The 16,364-nt window shown below is 36.8% G+C and overlaps 1 protein-coding gene across 1 annotated transcript in view; it reads left to right on the plus strand.

Moving 5' to 3' along the window:
• The window catches only part of NCAPD3 (non-SMC condensin II complex subunit D3), a 71,783-nt gene that overhangs the window by 17,249 nt on the left and 38,170 nt on the right, over window positions 1–16,364 (plus strand). The window contains exons 6-16 of the mRNA XM_046014539.1: window positions 739–903; window positions 1,015–1,076; window positions 1,253–1,340; window positions 3,564–3,697; window positions 5,223–5,295; window positions 6,104–6,229; window positions 6,358–6,610; window positions 8,198–8,254; window positions 8,508–8,597; window positions 14,856–14,929; window positions 15,874–16,008. Coding sequence (XP_045870495.1) covers window positions 739–903; window positions 1,015–1,076; window positions 1,253–1,340; window positions 3,564–3,697; window positions 5,223–5,295; window positions 6,104–6,229; window positions 6,358–6,610; window positions 8,198–8,254; window positions 8,508–8,597; window positions 14,856–14,929; window positions 15,874–16,008 — 1,257 coding nt within the window. The remainder of the gene's footprint in view (window positions 1–738; window positions 904–1,014; window positions 1,077–1,252; window positions 1,341–3,563; window positions 3,698–5,222; window positions 5,296–6,103; window positions 6,230–6,357; window positions 6,611–8,197; window positions 8,255–8,507; window positions 8,598–14,855; window positions 14,930–15,873; window positions 16,009–16,364) is intronic.

The following is a 16,364-nucleotide window of genomic DNA, read 5'->3' on the forward strand; positions in this document are numbered from 1 at the left end:
GGGGGAAGCAGGCTCCCCGCTGAGCAGAGAGCCCGATGCGGGGCTCAATCCCAGGACCCTGAGACCATGACCTGAGCAGAAGGCAGAGGCTTAACTCACTGAGCCACCCAGGCACCCCAACAATTAACTTTATATTAAAATATGGTTTGGGGCATCATGATTATAACCAAATGATCCCAAAGTATCATCAGCTATCCAGTATGACCTTAAGTTGTTTCATGCTTTGTGTACTACTGAGAATACGTTTCTACCTTGTCACCTTTCCAACCTCCCCATAATCTCACCAGCCTTATTCCCAGGTATGCTTGGCAACATCCCAACAGTTGTATTTGCCACATTATCTTATCATCATTAAAGAGGAAGATTGAAGTATCTGAGGACTCATGTCCATAAGAGTGTAATGGAATAATATTAACTCCAAATTCTTATGTGATGACTAGGTAGGATGGTGGATGTTCTTTGACATGAAAACTTATAAGAAACAAAAGAATTCCCATTGACACAAAAATACAGAGCTAGAAACTACTCTTCAGTCATCTAGTCCAATGATTTATTCTTCTGGCTTTGGAGACAGCAGTTAAGGGACCTGATCAGGGTCATATCACCTCAGCAATTCAGCAATCATGTGGAGTATAACTGGACTTGGATTTGAGTACATTAAAACCATGGGAAAAAGTGTTAGGCATTACTATGCAGCAGGTGAAGCAGACATCACCTATACATATCTTTATAATCTAGGTGGATGAAATAGAAGAACAGGAAGATGAAGAAAGTATTTGTTTTTCTGCTCGGGACCTTTGTCAAATTCGAAATACCATCTTTCACCTTTTGAAGAATTTTTTAAGGCTGCTGTCTAAATTTTCTCTGAAAGAAAAGCCACAGTGCATACAGAATTGCATAGAAGTAAGTGAGAATTCCAAAAAATCTTGGGGCAACCTCAAAGGGCAGAGATGATGGCTAATACTTAATATAAAGTAGGAAAAATCAGCTGTCTTCTTCATATCTGTTTTCCAGGTCTTTGTTGCATTAACTAATTTTGAACCAGTTCTTCATGAATTTCATGTGACCCAGGCTAGGTGAGCCACAAATTCTTCCAATGCTAAAATTTTGCTCTAGCGAAAGTATAAATGCCATTTTATCCTAATTGGCATACAAGAAGAATTTATTCATTTGGATGTGGTTTATTATAGGGTTACAGAAGATTCAGAGTAATATTGTGTCCATTAATTAATCTTTTGCCTTTTTTCTTTAGAAACCTTAACCAAGTAAAATATGTACCAGAACTGGCCTATCATGGATTATATTTGCTGTGCTCCCCCTTTCATGGAGAAGGAGATAAGGTAAAGGAGAAAAAGATTCAATTTAATTACTAGTTGAATTAAAAGCATCTGAATCATATAATGGAAAAACCTTGCAGCATTTGGTGTAATTGCCATTTTAATTTACCAAATCATTTTCATGATCTTATGTCATTTGTAGCAAAAAAAGCATCACCGTTTCTGTTTGCTACCTGTTCTTCATAAGCAAACTGGTATTCAAATACTTGGAGGGTATGGCAAATTACTATTAGGTTTCATACAAAAAATGGTTCCAGTGTGAATTAGATAGGAAGAACACTGAATAGAATGTCACTTTTAGAGAAACAGTCACCAGATTTTTCTCAAAAGAACAATCGTGAAATTTCAAGTTTTCCTTGGCAAGTTTCATGTGTGCTTCAGTATTTCTATTAGTGTTTATATCATTTCAGTTGAGAATTCTATAGAAATATCACTGGTTATCATTCCTAGTCAATATTTATATATGGATTTTCCTCACTGAGAGAGTATCACTATCTAAACTTTGGAGTCAGGGTTGTCCAAGCATTATGGTGTTACTAGACTTGGATGTGATTAATAAAACAAGATTTTACAAAAAATGTAATAGAATGAGGTCCTATGACTTTTGGTGTCTGTGCTACACTTAATTTCCAGGGTGAATCCCATGTTGGTTAAGAAGTAGGTTCAAAGATGTTGACTAACATAACACAATAAAAATTAAAAAAAATAAAATAAAGTCAATTAGTCTTTGGGGAACAAAAAAAAAAAAAAGAAGAAGAAGAAGTAGGTTCGAGGGCACCTGGGTAGCTCAGTCAGTTAAGCACTGACTCTTATTTTTGGCTCAGGTTGTGATCTCAGGATTCTGGAATCAAACCCCACATTGGGCTTGGCATTCAGCGTGGAGTCTGGTTGTCCCTTTCCCTCTCCTCTTCCTCTCTCTCTTTCTCATAAATAAATAAATAAAATCTTAAGAAAAAGAAAAGAAATAGGTTCGGGACTTTGGGTCAGTGTGTACATCAGTGGTTGAATTCTGACTCCACCTCCTTCAGCTGTGCCTCCTTGTATGAGGTACTCAGCCTTTCCAAAGCCTCAGTCTTTCCACAGCGTTGTCAGGAGGAGGAAATGAAAGAATGCTTGTCAGATGCTGAGTGCCATGCCTGTTTAGAAAACATGCCATGTTTTATAATTTATTATACCATTTTCCTTTCTGTGTTTAAAATGTGGGTGGGATAGAATTCACATGAGTGCTTTCAATTTCTGTGCTCTTTACATTTGTAAAGGTTAGCTGGATGGCGAGATTTATGCCTTTGGGTCTACAGCATTTCTCAAGATGTAGTATTTTTTAATTGTGAGAGGGTTGACTAGATGTCAGACATGTTGGTTTTAGCCATGGAGGCTCTTTTATCAGGTATAAAGTGGAAATAATATTTATATGTATATTATATATATATATATATAATGGAAATGCCTCACTTACACAGTTGTTGTGAGGTTTAAGATTAAATCTAGTAATATATATGAATGTGCTTAACGCAATACCTGCCACATATGTGGTTTTCAGCACATGTTTTGTTTACAGGGTGAATGAATGGTTAGTTGAATAAGTTATATGAAGTGTTATATTGGAAAGCGTGTTGTAAACTTCAGGTAAAACACAAGTGTAAAATACCATTCTTCCCTTGTTCTGTAAGGGATTAGCAGTGCATTTTTTTGCCATTTAGAAGTGACAATTAATCCTCTATTTGCCCTAATTTCAGGACTACAGTTTGAAAGGGTAGGGAGAAAAACTAGATGACATTCCTATCACTACCTGTAAGCAGTGTTTTCACATTGTTTCCATCAAGTGTTTATTGGGTGCTTGGTAATTGTCCAAGAAACACATTTCTGGTGTTCATCCAAAAACTCTATCAACCTGACTTATCTTTACACAGCTTGAAATGGTTTACTCTGGAGCACCTGGTTGGCTTAATTGGTTAAACATCTGCCTTCGGCTCAGGTCAACCCAAGGGTCTTGAGATCGAGCCCTGTGTCAGGCTCCTGTCTCAATAAGGAGCCTGCTTCTCCCTCTTCCTCTGATCCCCACCCCCCAACTTGTGCGAGTGTGCTCTCTCTCACTCTCAAAAAAAATAAAATCTTAAAAAAAAAAAAAAGAAAAGAAAAAGAAATGATTTACCGTGGTCTGCATTACTCTCTTCGAGGCCCTTGGATTCTTTATCAATCCTTAAATAGAATTTTCTTCTCTTCCAGGTTATAGGTTGTGTTTTCCATCAAATGCTGAATGTGATACTAATGTTAGAAGCAGGTGAAGGAGCCCATCGTGCTCCCCTTAATATTACAACATCAGTCATCAACAGTAGAAAGCAGGCGGTCCATTTCATCAGGTGAGGCATACACAGCGTAGGTTTTCACTGTCTTTATCACTCTCTCTTAAACCTCCTGGGCCCTGTACTAGCCAAGATTTCTGACACCTATGGAAACTAACAGATTTCTGGCCTGTTATGGTTTTGGGGGTAAAGCACTTCAGAGCTCCTCTGGTTCACATGGCCCGGAGTTCATTGTTGGTAGCCTCTGCACAGGGTCATTGCTGAGGGATACAGAGTCTGTAATTCATGGACTACCCCTGGCCTCCAGCTTGATTCCCACGAGCCTGTAAAGTCAGGCTCTGAGGAACGACAGTTTGCTTCTCATCTGTTTTATCATTTGGCTCAGTGTTTGCCTCTCTTATGAGTCTGCCTCTTTTTTTCCTTTTTGTATTTCTATCTTTTCTTAGTCTCATTCTCTTTGTTCCTTGCCACTTTTTCCTTGTTTCTTCTCACTTTTCTATCCTTTTCCCCCTACAACCATACTTCCTAAAGGGAAGAATTAAGTTAATTTTTACTTCTTTAACAATAATTGATAGACCAATTTTCACCTCATGAATCACATAGCTTCACCTAAAAAGTTCCATTTCTCAGCTTTACTGGGGAAGACATATTTGCTATGTCATTGGCTTTTCTTTCCCTCCTTTATTGAATTTCTGGCATGCACTGTGGAGGTGGTGGAATAGAGTGGTAAGTATATGAGAGTGTGTACATGCCTGCAGGTGTACATGGGATATAGTGTAGTTGGAGATGTGGGGTGTGGATGGTAGAATCCAGGTATATACTGGCTGTCATCTGACCATTGAGCAAATATCTCTTGTGGGGGGTTTCTTAAAACATTAAGTAGCTAAGATGTTTTAAGTAGAAACACTTTTGGTCTTCCATAACAGTTCATGATGTCTCCAGTTGCTGTAGTATCCACATAATGGTACAGATAATCACTAAAGATGGGTCAAATCTGGGCATTACTATGATAATCTGGGGCACCTGGCTGGCTCAATCGGAAGAGTGTGTGACTCTTCATCTTGGGGGCATGGGGTTGAGTCCACATTGGGGGTAGGGATTACTAAAATAAGTAAGTAAACTTAAAAAAAAAACAACAAAATAATAATCTTGGATTAAAGTTTGGAGACGTATTAACAAAGCTGTTGAAATGGTAGCATTTCACTCAGCTACCACAAGGTGGCGCCATGTCTTATTTATTATTATTTACCCCCAAAAAGATATATTTTAGAGTCTCAATGTGAAATTTAGTATATAACCAAAAAACTCATACAAAGTTTGCGCATTTGCTCTTCCCTGACTGTAGCTGTCTGCTTGGCAGCACCTCTCTAAAACCACACGTAGGACATAGTGAATGATCTTCTGCTGTGAAACTATTTTACTCTATTCACTGAAACAAGGCTTGCAATATGGGGTAAATAGTTTTTAATATTCAGGACTTTTAAAACATAGAAGTCATGGTGTTTGAGAACAGAATTGAAAAATTACTATTTTGTGTAGTTGGTGTATTGTAAACAGTGGGTGTGGTTTCTTTTTTAAATAGTTCACTTGTGGATGAACTAAAGGAAAATGTATTCCCAGTCCTTCGTATCTTACTCCAGCACATCTGTGCCAAGGTACCATTTGCTTTAGTAGTAATAGTAAGAATGATAAAGATGATGATAAAAATATATACTAGATGTGAAGGTAAATGTGTATGCTTGTATGTATATTTGTTCTTGTGAATGAGTCTATTATTCATTATGGAAAGTAGTTTTGTTTAATATTTTCACTACATGTTCCCATTGACAGAGTGTTCTTTTGGGGGGGGATCCTTTTTATTTTGGAAAATTTCAAGCATATGAATAAATAGAATATGGTGATGAGCACCTACCTTCAACAATTTTGTGTCACTTATACCCCTATAATGTATAATTTCGTCAACACATGTAAACATTGGGTTTTTCTTTTTTTAAGCAAATTCCACCATATCCATTGATGCTTAAATATTTCATATGTATCTCTAGAGGATAAGAACTCTAAAAACATAACCAATAAATACTAACACACAGAAGAAAATATACAATAATTCCTTAATATCATCAAATACCCAGTTAATGTTCAAATTTTTAGGATTATCTCTTCAATTTCTATAACAGTTTAGACAAATGATTCCTAACTTGAATGCAGTAGATTCTAGGGGGGGTTCCATAAACTTTCTGAAATTATGTGCTAAGTTTGTATTTTTGAGGGAAGGGCTTATAGATTTCTTATAGATTAGTTTTCAAAGGGGTCTGAAACCTAAAATTGCTAGTCATTTTTATAACATTTAAAGATTCACTGAACTAGTTTCATTCACTAATTTTCCACTTATATCACAACATATGTTTTAGTTGTCCTGTAGGTAGATATTGGCTGGACAGCCTCTCAATGCTTGTTTTTCAGGTGACTGATAAATCAGAGTATCGGACCTATGCGGCCCAGTCCTTGGTCCAGCTGCTCAGCAAACTTCCCAGTAGGGAATATGCTACATTCATTGCCTGGCTTTACAGATATTCACGAAGTTGCAAGGTAGGAGATATGCATAAAATCTTGATTCCTGGCTCTTGCAACCTCCTGACAGACAGACCTGAATACACAAGGGATACTTTGGTTTTTATTCCTGTCTGATGGAGATTCTTATGATTTTGCTTTATCAGATCCCACACAGGGTTTTTACTCTAGATGTTGTCTTAGCTCTATTGGAACTGCCTGAAAGAGCGGTAGATAACACTCTCTCGTTGGAGCATCAGAAGATCTTAAAGCATAAGTTCTTGATACAGGAAATTATATTTGACCGTTGTCTAGACAAGGCACCGACTGTCCGCAGCAAGGCACTGTCCAGTTTTGCACATTGCCTGGAGGTATCTGTTACCACTGCATCGGAGAGCATACTGGAACTTCTGAGTAACAGTAAGTGTGGTGACCATTGGGACATGGAACCTGTCTTGTGCTTTTCAAGAAATTGGACTGTAAGGAAAATCATTCTTTGCTGTTGCAAAAGTAATTGATACAGTATGATATACTTTTACCCTCATAAACCAATTTCAGTATATTTTGTTGTTGAATAACTTTTTAAATACAGACATACCTTGGAGATTTTGTGGGTTTGTGGGTTTGGTTCCAGACCAGTAAAGTAAATACTGCAATAAAGCAAGTCAAATGAATTTTTGGTTTCTCAGTACATATAAAAGTTATGTTTACAATACATTGTTGTCAGTTAGTTGGCGATAGCATGTCTAAAAAAAGTACTATAATTAAAAAATACTTTTTGCTAAAAATGCTAAGTATCTTGTGAGCTTTCAGCAAGTTTCAGTCTTTCTGCCAGTGGAGGGTCTTGCCTCAGTGTTGATGGCTGCTGACCAATCATTGTGGTGGTTGCTAAAGGATGGGGTGGCTCTGGCAGCTTCTTAAAATAAAACAGTGATAAAGTTTTCCACATCAATTGACTCTTCTTTTCACAAATGATTTCTCTGTAGTAGGTGATACTTTCTTCCAAAATTGTAGTTCATTCCCAACGCTCACAGCTTCTTTACCACAAGTAGATACCATCCTAGGAAACCACTGTCTTTGCTCATGTGTAAGAAGCTACTCCTCATTTGTTCCAAGTTTTATCATGAGATTGCAGCAATTCAGTCACATTTCCAGGCTTTGCTTCTAATTCTGCTTCTCTTCATGTTTGCGCATCTGCAGTCAGAAAACATGTATCACTTATTAAGTTTGCTATGTTATATGGGTATGGTTCATAGTATCCCAAAACAATTATAATAGTAACATCAAAGATCACTGTTCAGGGGCGCCTGGGTGGCTCAGCGGGTTAAAGCCTCTGCCTTCGGCTCAGGTCATGATCCCAGGGTCCTGGGATCGAGCCCCGCATCGGGCTCTCTGCTTGGCTGGGAGCCTGCTTCCTCCTCTCTCTCTCTCTGCCTGCCTCTCTGCCTACTTGTAATCTCTATCTGTCAAAAAAATAATAAATCTTAGAAAAAAAAAAAAAAGATCACTGTTCATAGATCACATCAATATGAAGAAGTTTGAAGTATTTTGAAAATTACCAAAACCTGGGAGACACAAAGCAAGCAAATACTGTTGGAAAAATGGCACCCATAGATTTGCTTGTTGCAGTTACCACAAATTCTCAATTTGTTAAAACTGCAGTATCTATGAAGCACAGTAAAGCAAAGTGTGATAAAACAAGGTGATAACACCTGTTAGACAAGCCTGACAAATTTGAAAGGCCTTTTAGAGTATTTTAGATATTCATGTTTTAGAGGTGAGATTGTTGACTGCCTGTACCACTAATTTGCATTGCTGGGTATTGGCTATATTGGGCCTAATATCCAACCATTTCAAATGCATACCAAAGAGAACATTATTGTCAGCAGTTTAGAATCTGTTTTGTGTTTAGGCCTACTTATTTTGATTATGGTGATTCTGTGAATATTTACTTGGTGCTGATGATACTATGACATTTCCCCCTCTTTTCAATCTGCTTATTTTTAGGTCCCGGAATTTCAAGAATAGAGAGCCATCCTGGTATCTTACCGAGAAATTCATCAGGTAATGAATGAGTGAATATATTTTCCAATATTGAATAATTGTCTTTTGTTTAAAGGACTTGCTGGGTATTTGACATGTTTTTTCCTATTTCCATATTTAACTTTTTAATATTGAACTTTATTCATCAAGGAAATTGAAATTCATTTCAATAATGATGTGGTAATTTAAATGTGTAATATGCCATGCTTATTATTGCTAAGAGGTATAACAAATTTTTATCTTAATGACTGATCTTTTTTTTACTATTTTTAAGCTTTTTCCTGTCAGAGGCAAACACTTAACCCTTCTGGAGACTCAGGGGGGACCAATATAGACAGCAGTGGTGAAACAGATGGATCTGGGGGTATGTCAGATTTTATTACTATCAGATGAGTAATAGCTATTGGATTTCAGACAACTGTAAGTAGAATCTAAAAACCTTGGATTTTTTTTTTTTCTGATTAATTCACCCTTAACAATTGGAACATCCTTCTTCTTAAAAGTGGAATAATTTCTGTTTTATTGTATCTCTAATGTCTTCGCACTATACTCTGTTTCATCTTAAGGTAAAGAACAAGCTACATTCCACTGACCATGTCCTGAACCTCAGTGTTTCTGTAACACATAAGAAAGTGTTAGCAAATACTTTATTTCCTTATTAAAGGCAGTCTTTGTGAACTCTTGGGATTGCTGACTGCTGACTAAAAAGGGACCAGCTGCTAGAGAAAGTGCCGCACATAATAAATTTGTGTTTGGAGAAAAATCGTCATTTAAAAAAAAAAAAAGGAAAAGATGAAGAATACCTTTTTGTACCCAAGTACCCAGTCTTGTTCCTACTTTTAATTCCTCATTACTTTTTTCACCATTTCATCTTGACTCTGATAAGCCATTCCAGAATTCACTTTTAATAAATGATGGGGAACTGTGAATTGAAGCTCACATTGAAAAAGTAAATTCAGAATTTAGATTATAATTTCTCTTGATGAGTAAGATAAACCATACATACTGTATGGGATGGTTATGGAGTCCTCTCTCCTATGGCCTCCAGCAGAGGATTCTGAATACAAGTGATGCCTGATCACTTTCATTGACTTGCTGAACCCAGAGTAATCTGTCTGGGTTGGCTTAAGTGCTAATGTGATTTAGGAGGGAAAAAAACAAATCTAGACTAGTGAGTAGATAGATCTGGACGCTACTCCCAGATTCTGTGTCTGTCTACCCGTGTGATCTTGAAAAAGTCACTTCACTTCTCTGGGTGCCTTTTTCATTTGTAAGATGACATAGCATGAAATAGTGGGGAACACTATTTAGAAATGAGAGGTGTTCTGAATTCTTGTACTAATTCTGATACTAAATAGCTGCCTAAGACATGGAAGCTAACCAAGCACCCTAATTTGTAACTTTCTGAGTTTAATACCCTACCTGTCCTTCAGAGGGCTGTTGTCAGAGTCTGTGAAAATAATGTTTAGAGAAGTGATTTTTCAAGATAGATAAGTGAGAGAATATATGTGTAGAGAATTAATTATATAATTAGATTTATTAATTTGTTCCATTAACCTTTATCTGGCCCTTTCTAATCTGTGCTAGGCATTGTAGATACAGACTTTAATAAAACACAGTTCCGTGTGTTGAGGAGCAGTGGGAATAATAAATATATGTATACAAATTTTACCTACATGTTTATATATATAAAACAGTAATGTTGTCAGGAAAGTGCTGAGGTCTATGTGAAGTGCCATGAGGTTAATTACTTATTATTTTAGCCTGAAAGATCAGCATGGAATTAGATTTACATGGCTAGATATTAGGATGTGTTACTTAAATTCAGCGCAAAAACTCAATATGTATATAAACTGATTTCCTAAAATATTATAAAAAATTTATTCTCCAAAAGTGTTGAATGTCTGTGTTGACTCCAGTCTTAACAAGGTAAGGGCTAAGTGTTTTCTTGGGGAAGGCAGAGGGGGACCTTTTTTTTTTTTTTGAGATGTAATTCACATACCATAAAAATTCACCATTTAAAGTGTATGATTTGGAGCACCTGGGTGGCTCAGTCGTTAAGCGCATGCCATTGGCTGAGGTCATGATACCAGGGTCCTGAGATCAAGCCCCGCATCATGCTCCCTGCTTGGCAGCAAGCCTACTTCTCCCTCTCCTACTCCCCCGGCTTCTGTTCCCTCTCTTGCTGTGTCTCTCTCTGTCAAATAAATAAGTAAAATCTTTTTAAAAAAAATAATAAAAGTGTATGATTTAGTGGTTTTTACTGTTTTTACAACTGATTGATTTTCAGACTATTTCCTTTGCCAAAAAAGAAACCCCATTCTCATTAGCAGTTCCTCCCATTCTCACCTTCCCCCAGTCTCTGCCAACCACTGATTTGCTCTCTGTCTCTACAGATTTGCCTATTTTGGCAAAGCTGTATTTGCCTATTCTACCTATTCCACATAGGTACAAGCATACAATATGTGTTCTTTTGTGGATGGCTTCTTTCACTTAGCATAATATTTTCATCCATATTTAGTGTCAATATTTCATTACTTTTTACAGCTTTATAATAGTCCATTGTGTGAATAAGACTACATTTTTTGTGTTCACTTATCAGTTGATGGGCTTTTGGGTCGTTTCCATCTTTTGGCTATTACGAATGATGCTGCTATGAACATTCTTGTGCAAGTTTTGTATGTAAATATATTCATTCCTTTTGGGTATATACCTAGGAGTGGAACTGCTGGGTCATGTGGTATCCCTATGTTTAACATTTTGAAGAACTGCCAGACTTTTTCCAGAGTGACCATACTATTTTTCACATTTACACACTAGCATGTGTAATAATTGTTATTTTTCCACATCCTTACCAACACTTGTCATGTCTATTTTTATTGTAGCCATCCTAGTGGATGTGAAATGATATCTACTCACTGTGGTTTTGATCTATATTTCCCTAATGACTAACAATGTTAAGCAAATATTCTTGTGTTTGTTGGCCATTTATATGTCGTCTTTGGAGAAATGTCTATTCAGCTTCTTTGCCCATTTTTTAAAATAGGTTATTTGTCTTTATTTTTGAGTCAAAAGAGCTTTTTATGTATTCTGGATCCAAATTCCTTACCAGATATATGATTTGCAAATATTTCTTTTCTCATTCTGGGGGTTTAGTTTCTCAGTTTCTTGATGGTGCTCATCGAAGCATAAAACATTTTAGCCTTGATAAAGTCTAGCTGTCCACTTTTTCTTTTTTCACCTTGTGCTTTTGGTATCACAGCTAAGACCACTGCCTAATTTTTCATGAAGATTTGCTTTTATGTTTTCCTCTCAGAGTTTTGTAATTTTACCTCTTATGTTTTGGTCTGCAATCAATTTTAGTTAATTCTTGCATATGGTGTGAGGTAGGGATCCAATTTTTGCATGCAGATAACTAGTTTGACACAGCACTGTTTGTTTAAAAGACTTTTGTCTCCTTTGAATGCTCTTGGCACTCTTGTCAAAAATCAACTGACCATAGACACATGGGCTTATTCTGTACTTTCATTTCTGTTCCACTAACATTCTATTGTCTCTCTTTATTGCAGTACCACACTGTTAATTACTGGTGCTTTACAGTAATTTTGAAATCAGGAAGTGCAGCTTCTGCATCCTTGCTCTTGTTTTTCTAGATAAATTTGGCTATTTTGTGTGTGTGTATGTCTTTCTCTCTCTCTCTCTCTTTTTTTTTTTAAAGATTTTTTAATTGATTTGAGAGAGAGAAAGAGAAAGAAAGAGCATGAGAAGGGAGAGGTCAGAGAGAGAAACAGACTCCCTGCCAGGCAAGCAGCCCGATGTGGGACTCAATCCCTGGACTCCAGGATCATGACCTGAGCCAAAGGCAGTTGCTTAACCAACTGAGCCACCCAGGTGCCCCTATTCTGTGTCTTTTGTATTTCCGTATGAATTTTAAGATCATCTGTCAATTTCTGGGGAAAAGAGAAAAAAAGCCAGCTTGAATTTTGGTAAGGATTGATCTGTAGATGACTTTAGGGAGTAAAGCCATCTTAACAATATTGAGCCCTTCAGTTCATGAACATGGGATGCCTTTCTATTTATTTAGATCTTTAATTTGTTTCAGTGATATTTTTTCAGTTTTCAGTGTGCAACTCTTGCTCTTTAAGTTGATTCCTAAATACTTTATTCTTTTTGATGCTATAATAAATTCCAGTATTCCCTTAGTTTCATTTTCTAAATGTCCATTGCTAGTTTTTACAACTGATATTTGATGGTTTGACATTGTGTCCTGCAACCTTGCTAAATTTGTTAATTCTGTGTATGTGTTCTAATTCTATGTGTGTGTGTGTGTGTGTGTGTGTGTGTATTCCTTAGGAATTTCTATATAAGCTCATGCCATCTGTGAACAGAGAGAGTTTTTTTTCTTTCTTTTCCATCTGGATGCCTTTTCTGTCGTTTCCTTGCCTGCTTTCCCTGGCGAGGACCCTTAGTACAATGTTGAAAAGAAGTGGGGAGAGCTGACAGCCTTGTCTTTCTTCTGTACTTAGTTTTCAGTCTTTCACCAATGAGTGTGATGTTAGTGTGAGTTTTTTCAGGATGACTTTTATCAGTGTGATGAAGTTTCCTTCTCTTCTGAGTTTATTGAGTGTTTTTATTATTAAAAGGGTGCTGGATTTTGCACATGCATTTTCCTCATCTGTGGAGATAATCCTGTGGTCTTTGTCCTTTATTATATTGTAAAGGTATATTGGTTACAGTGATTGATTACATTTCATTCCTGGGGTAAATCCCAAGCATGGTATATAATCCATTTTGTATCTTGCTAGGTTTGATTTGCTGATATTTTGTTGAAGATTTTGTATATGTATTCACAAGGTATTTTGGTCTGTTGTTTTCTTGAGATATTTTTATCTGGTTTTACTCTCAGGGTAATACTCCTTACTAAAATGTAGCAGGAAGTGTTTTCTTCTTTAAAAGTGTTTATGAAGAATTGGTTTTCATTTTTCCTTTAACATTTCGTGGAATTCTCCGTTCCCCACTGAAGTCCTCTGGTCCTGGGCTTTTGTGCATGTGTGGGAAAGTGTGTTTTGTTTTATTTGAGGTTTGTGTTTTTTTTGTTGTTTTTTTTTTTTTTTTTGTGGGAAGGTTTTTGATTTCTTGTTATTGTTATATTGAGACTATTTCTTCTTGGGTCAGTTTCCATAGTTTTTATCTTTGTGGAAATTTGTCCATTTCATCCAGATTACTTAATGTAACATAAAATTGTTCATAGTATTTCTTTGCAAATCCTTTTTATATCTGTAATGATAGTAATGTTTCCTCCTTCTTTCCTGATTTTAAGAGTTTAAATCTTCTTTTTTTCTAGCTAAAACTTTGTTAATTTTATCTTTTTCAAGGAACCTACTTTTGATTTCATTGATTTTTTTTCTATTGTTTTTCATTCGCTATTTCATTTCGTAATGTATTTTCTAGTAAATCAGCAACTCACAGAGTGTAGTTGGGAATCCCTTAGCCTCCTTTAGCAGGTCATTGAAGTTAATATTGTTTTCATAATAACACCAAGACTCTGCACTGTAAAGCATTCTGATTTTGAAGCAGAGATGAGAATCTTCTCTTTTTTATTTAGCCAGGCATTAAAGAGTTTGCAAAGTTGTAAAACAGTGCCATTGTCACTAATATTTTGGGGGGGAGGGGAATAGAATTAGTTTTCATTTTAAAATGTACCATTTATAGTGATACATTTTCCTATTTTAAAATGAACTATTAGGGGCGCCTGGGTGGCTCAGTAGGTTAAGCCGCTGCCTTCGACTCAGGTCATGATCTCAGGGTTCTGGGATCGAGTCCCACATCGGGCTCTATTCTCAGCAGGTAGCCTGCTTCCCTCTCTCTCTCTCTCTGCCTGCCTCTCTATCTACTTGTGATCTCTCTCTGTCAAATAAATAAATAAAATTTAAAAAAAATGAACTATTAAATCTTTTTACTAGAGATTTTTACCAAAAAAGCCCTTAGGAGTCTTCAGAGAATTTTAATAGTGTAAAGAGGCCTGTGATCAAAAAGTTTTAAAGCTGCTGTTATAGGGGCGCCTGGGTGGCTCAGTGGGTTAAAGCCTCTGCCTTCGGCTCGGGTCATGATCACAGGGTCCTGGGATCGAGCCCCGCATCGGGCTCTCTGCTCCGCAGGGAGCCTGCTTCCTCCTCTCTCTCTGCCTGCCTCTCTGCCTGCCTCTCTGCCTGCCTCTCTGCCTGCTTGTGATTTCTGTCTGTCAAATCAATAAAATATTGAAAAAAAAAAATAAAGCTGCTGTTATATATTATTTAGTCTTTTAAAAAAAAAGTGATTTAGAGATTCCTTTTTTGTAGCTAAACAAAATGGAAAAGCTAAATAATTCATTCAGCATTTTAGACATAAGAGCCAGGATTAAAAACTGAGTTTTTCATATTCCAGAATTTATGCCCTTCAAAAATTATACTATTCTGTCCTTTGCGTTATTTTGACTAGCTAATTATTTGACTTTTCTTCTTTTCTACATTGACTAATTAGTCAATCTTTTAATGTATTTTCTCAGTACTGCGTGGTAAGGTGTTAGATACTGTAAATACAGTTTTTCTCAGACCATAATGATTCTTTGGCGTTTCCTCAACAGTGAGATGTGTCATGGCAATGCTGAGAAAGAGAATCAGGGATGAGAAGACCAATGTCAGGAAGTCTGCACTGCAGGTGTGAGTTTTTTCTAGATATCCTTGAATATGCTCTCTTTTTAGCACTAAAAACATGGAAATATTTTGTAAAAACTCCAGCCATAGTCATTATTTAACTTCTTTTTTACTTAACATTTGTTCACTTTGATCCTGTTGTATATATAAATTACAGAGATGATCTAAAGGTTGTCTGTTTTTAAGTTTCCTGGTGGGTTGTTGGCTTTTTAAGGATCAGATATTTAGGGGTGCCTGGCTGGCTCAGTAGGTTAAAGCCTCTGCCTTCAGCTCAGGTCATGATCCCAGGGTCCTAGGATTGAGAACCGCATCAGGCTCTCTGCTCAGCAGGGAGCCTGTTTCCTCCTCCTCTCTCTCTGCCTGCCTCTCTGCCTACCTGTGTCTCTATCTGTCATATAAATAAATAAAATCTTTAAAAAAAAAAAAAAAGAATCAGATATTTATATCCTTAGCTTTTTTGGGGGGATTAGGGATTTTTTTTTTTTTTAATATTTTATTTATCTGACAGAGAGAAATCACAACTAGGCAGGCAGAGAGAGAGGAGGAAGCAGGCTCCCCGCAGAGCAGAGAGCCCAATGTGGGGCTCGATCCCAGGACCCTGGGATCATGACCTGAGCCGAAGGCAGAGGCTTTAACCCACTGAGCCACCCAGGCGCCCCGGGATTAGGGATTCTTAATCTAGGAACCATGGATGGATTTTGTTAGGGTGCATGTAACCACTGAATTTGTTTCTAGATACTTGTTTATGTAAAATGTATGTCAAAATTTTCTCCAGAGAGAGGCCTTAGCTTTCATTAGATTCTGAAAAGGTGAGATGTTACTGGGTGGAGGGATGGATCCATGACCTCAAAAGTTTTAAGAACCACAGACTTAAGTCTTATTTTTGTCTGTAGTGTGTCTTTTTACTACCAATAAGTCATCAGTTCATGTTACATATGTTCCTTTTAGGTACTAGTGGGTATTTTGAAACACTGTGACATCTCCAGTATGAAAGAAGAGCTATCACTTCTGCAAGACCAGTGTCGGGACCCCGCAGTATCTGTCCGAAAGCAGGCCTTACAGTCTCTTACAGAACTTCTTGTGGTGAGGAACAATGTATTTTTACGTGAAAAATAATTCAGCATAAATATTTACCTCTTGCTAAATATTAAGTTGACTAGTGGAAATTCTACCAAGTCTACTGTAGGACTATATACAGTGTAAGGGAAGAGGTATCTTTCAATTACATGTGATAATGTTTCATATTAATGTAAATTATGAACTAATACTAGAGAATGCTAGTGATTAGCCTTTTTTTGACTTTAACTTAAATCTCCCATAGAAATGTGAATTTTAAAATGAATTTTATTAGGTCAGAGACCTAGATTAATTTTTCCACATTAAAGCCTATTAGATGATATTGCGAAAAGAACAGATCCACTAATCTGATATGTAATTTA

Source organism: Meles meles, chromosome 8, assembly GCF_922984935.1.
Source record: "Meles meles chromosome 8, mMelMel3.1 paternal haplotype, whole genome shotgun sequence".
NCBI classification, from domain to species: Eukaryota; Metazoa; Chordata; class Mammalia; order Carnivora; family Mustelidae; genus Meles; species Meles meles.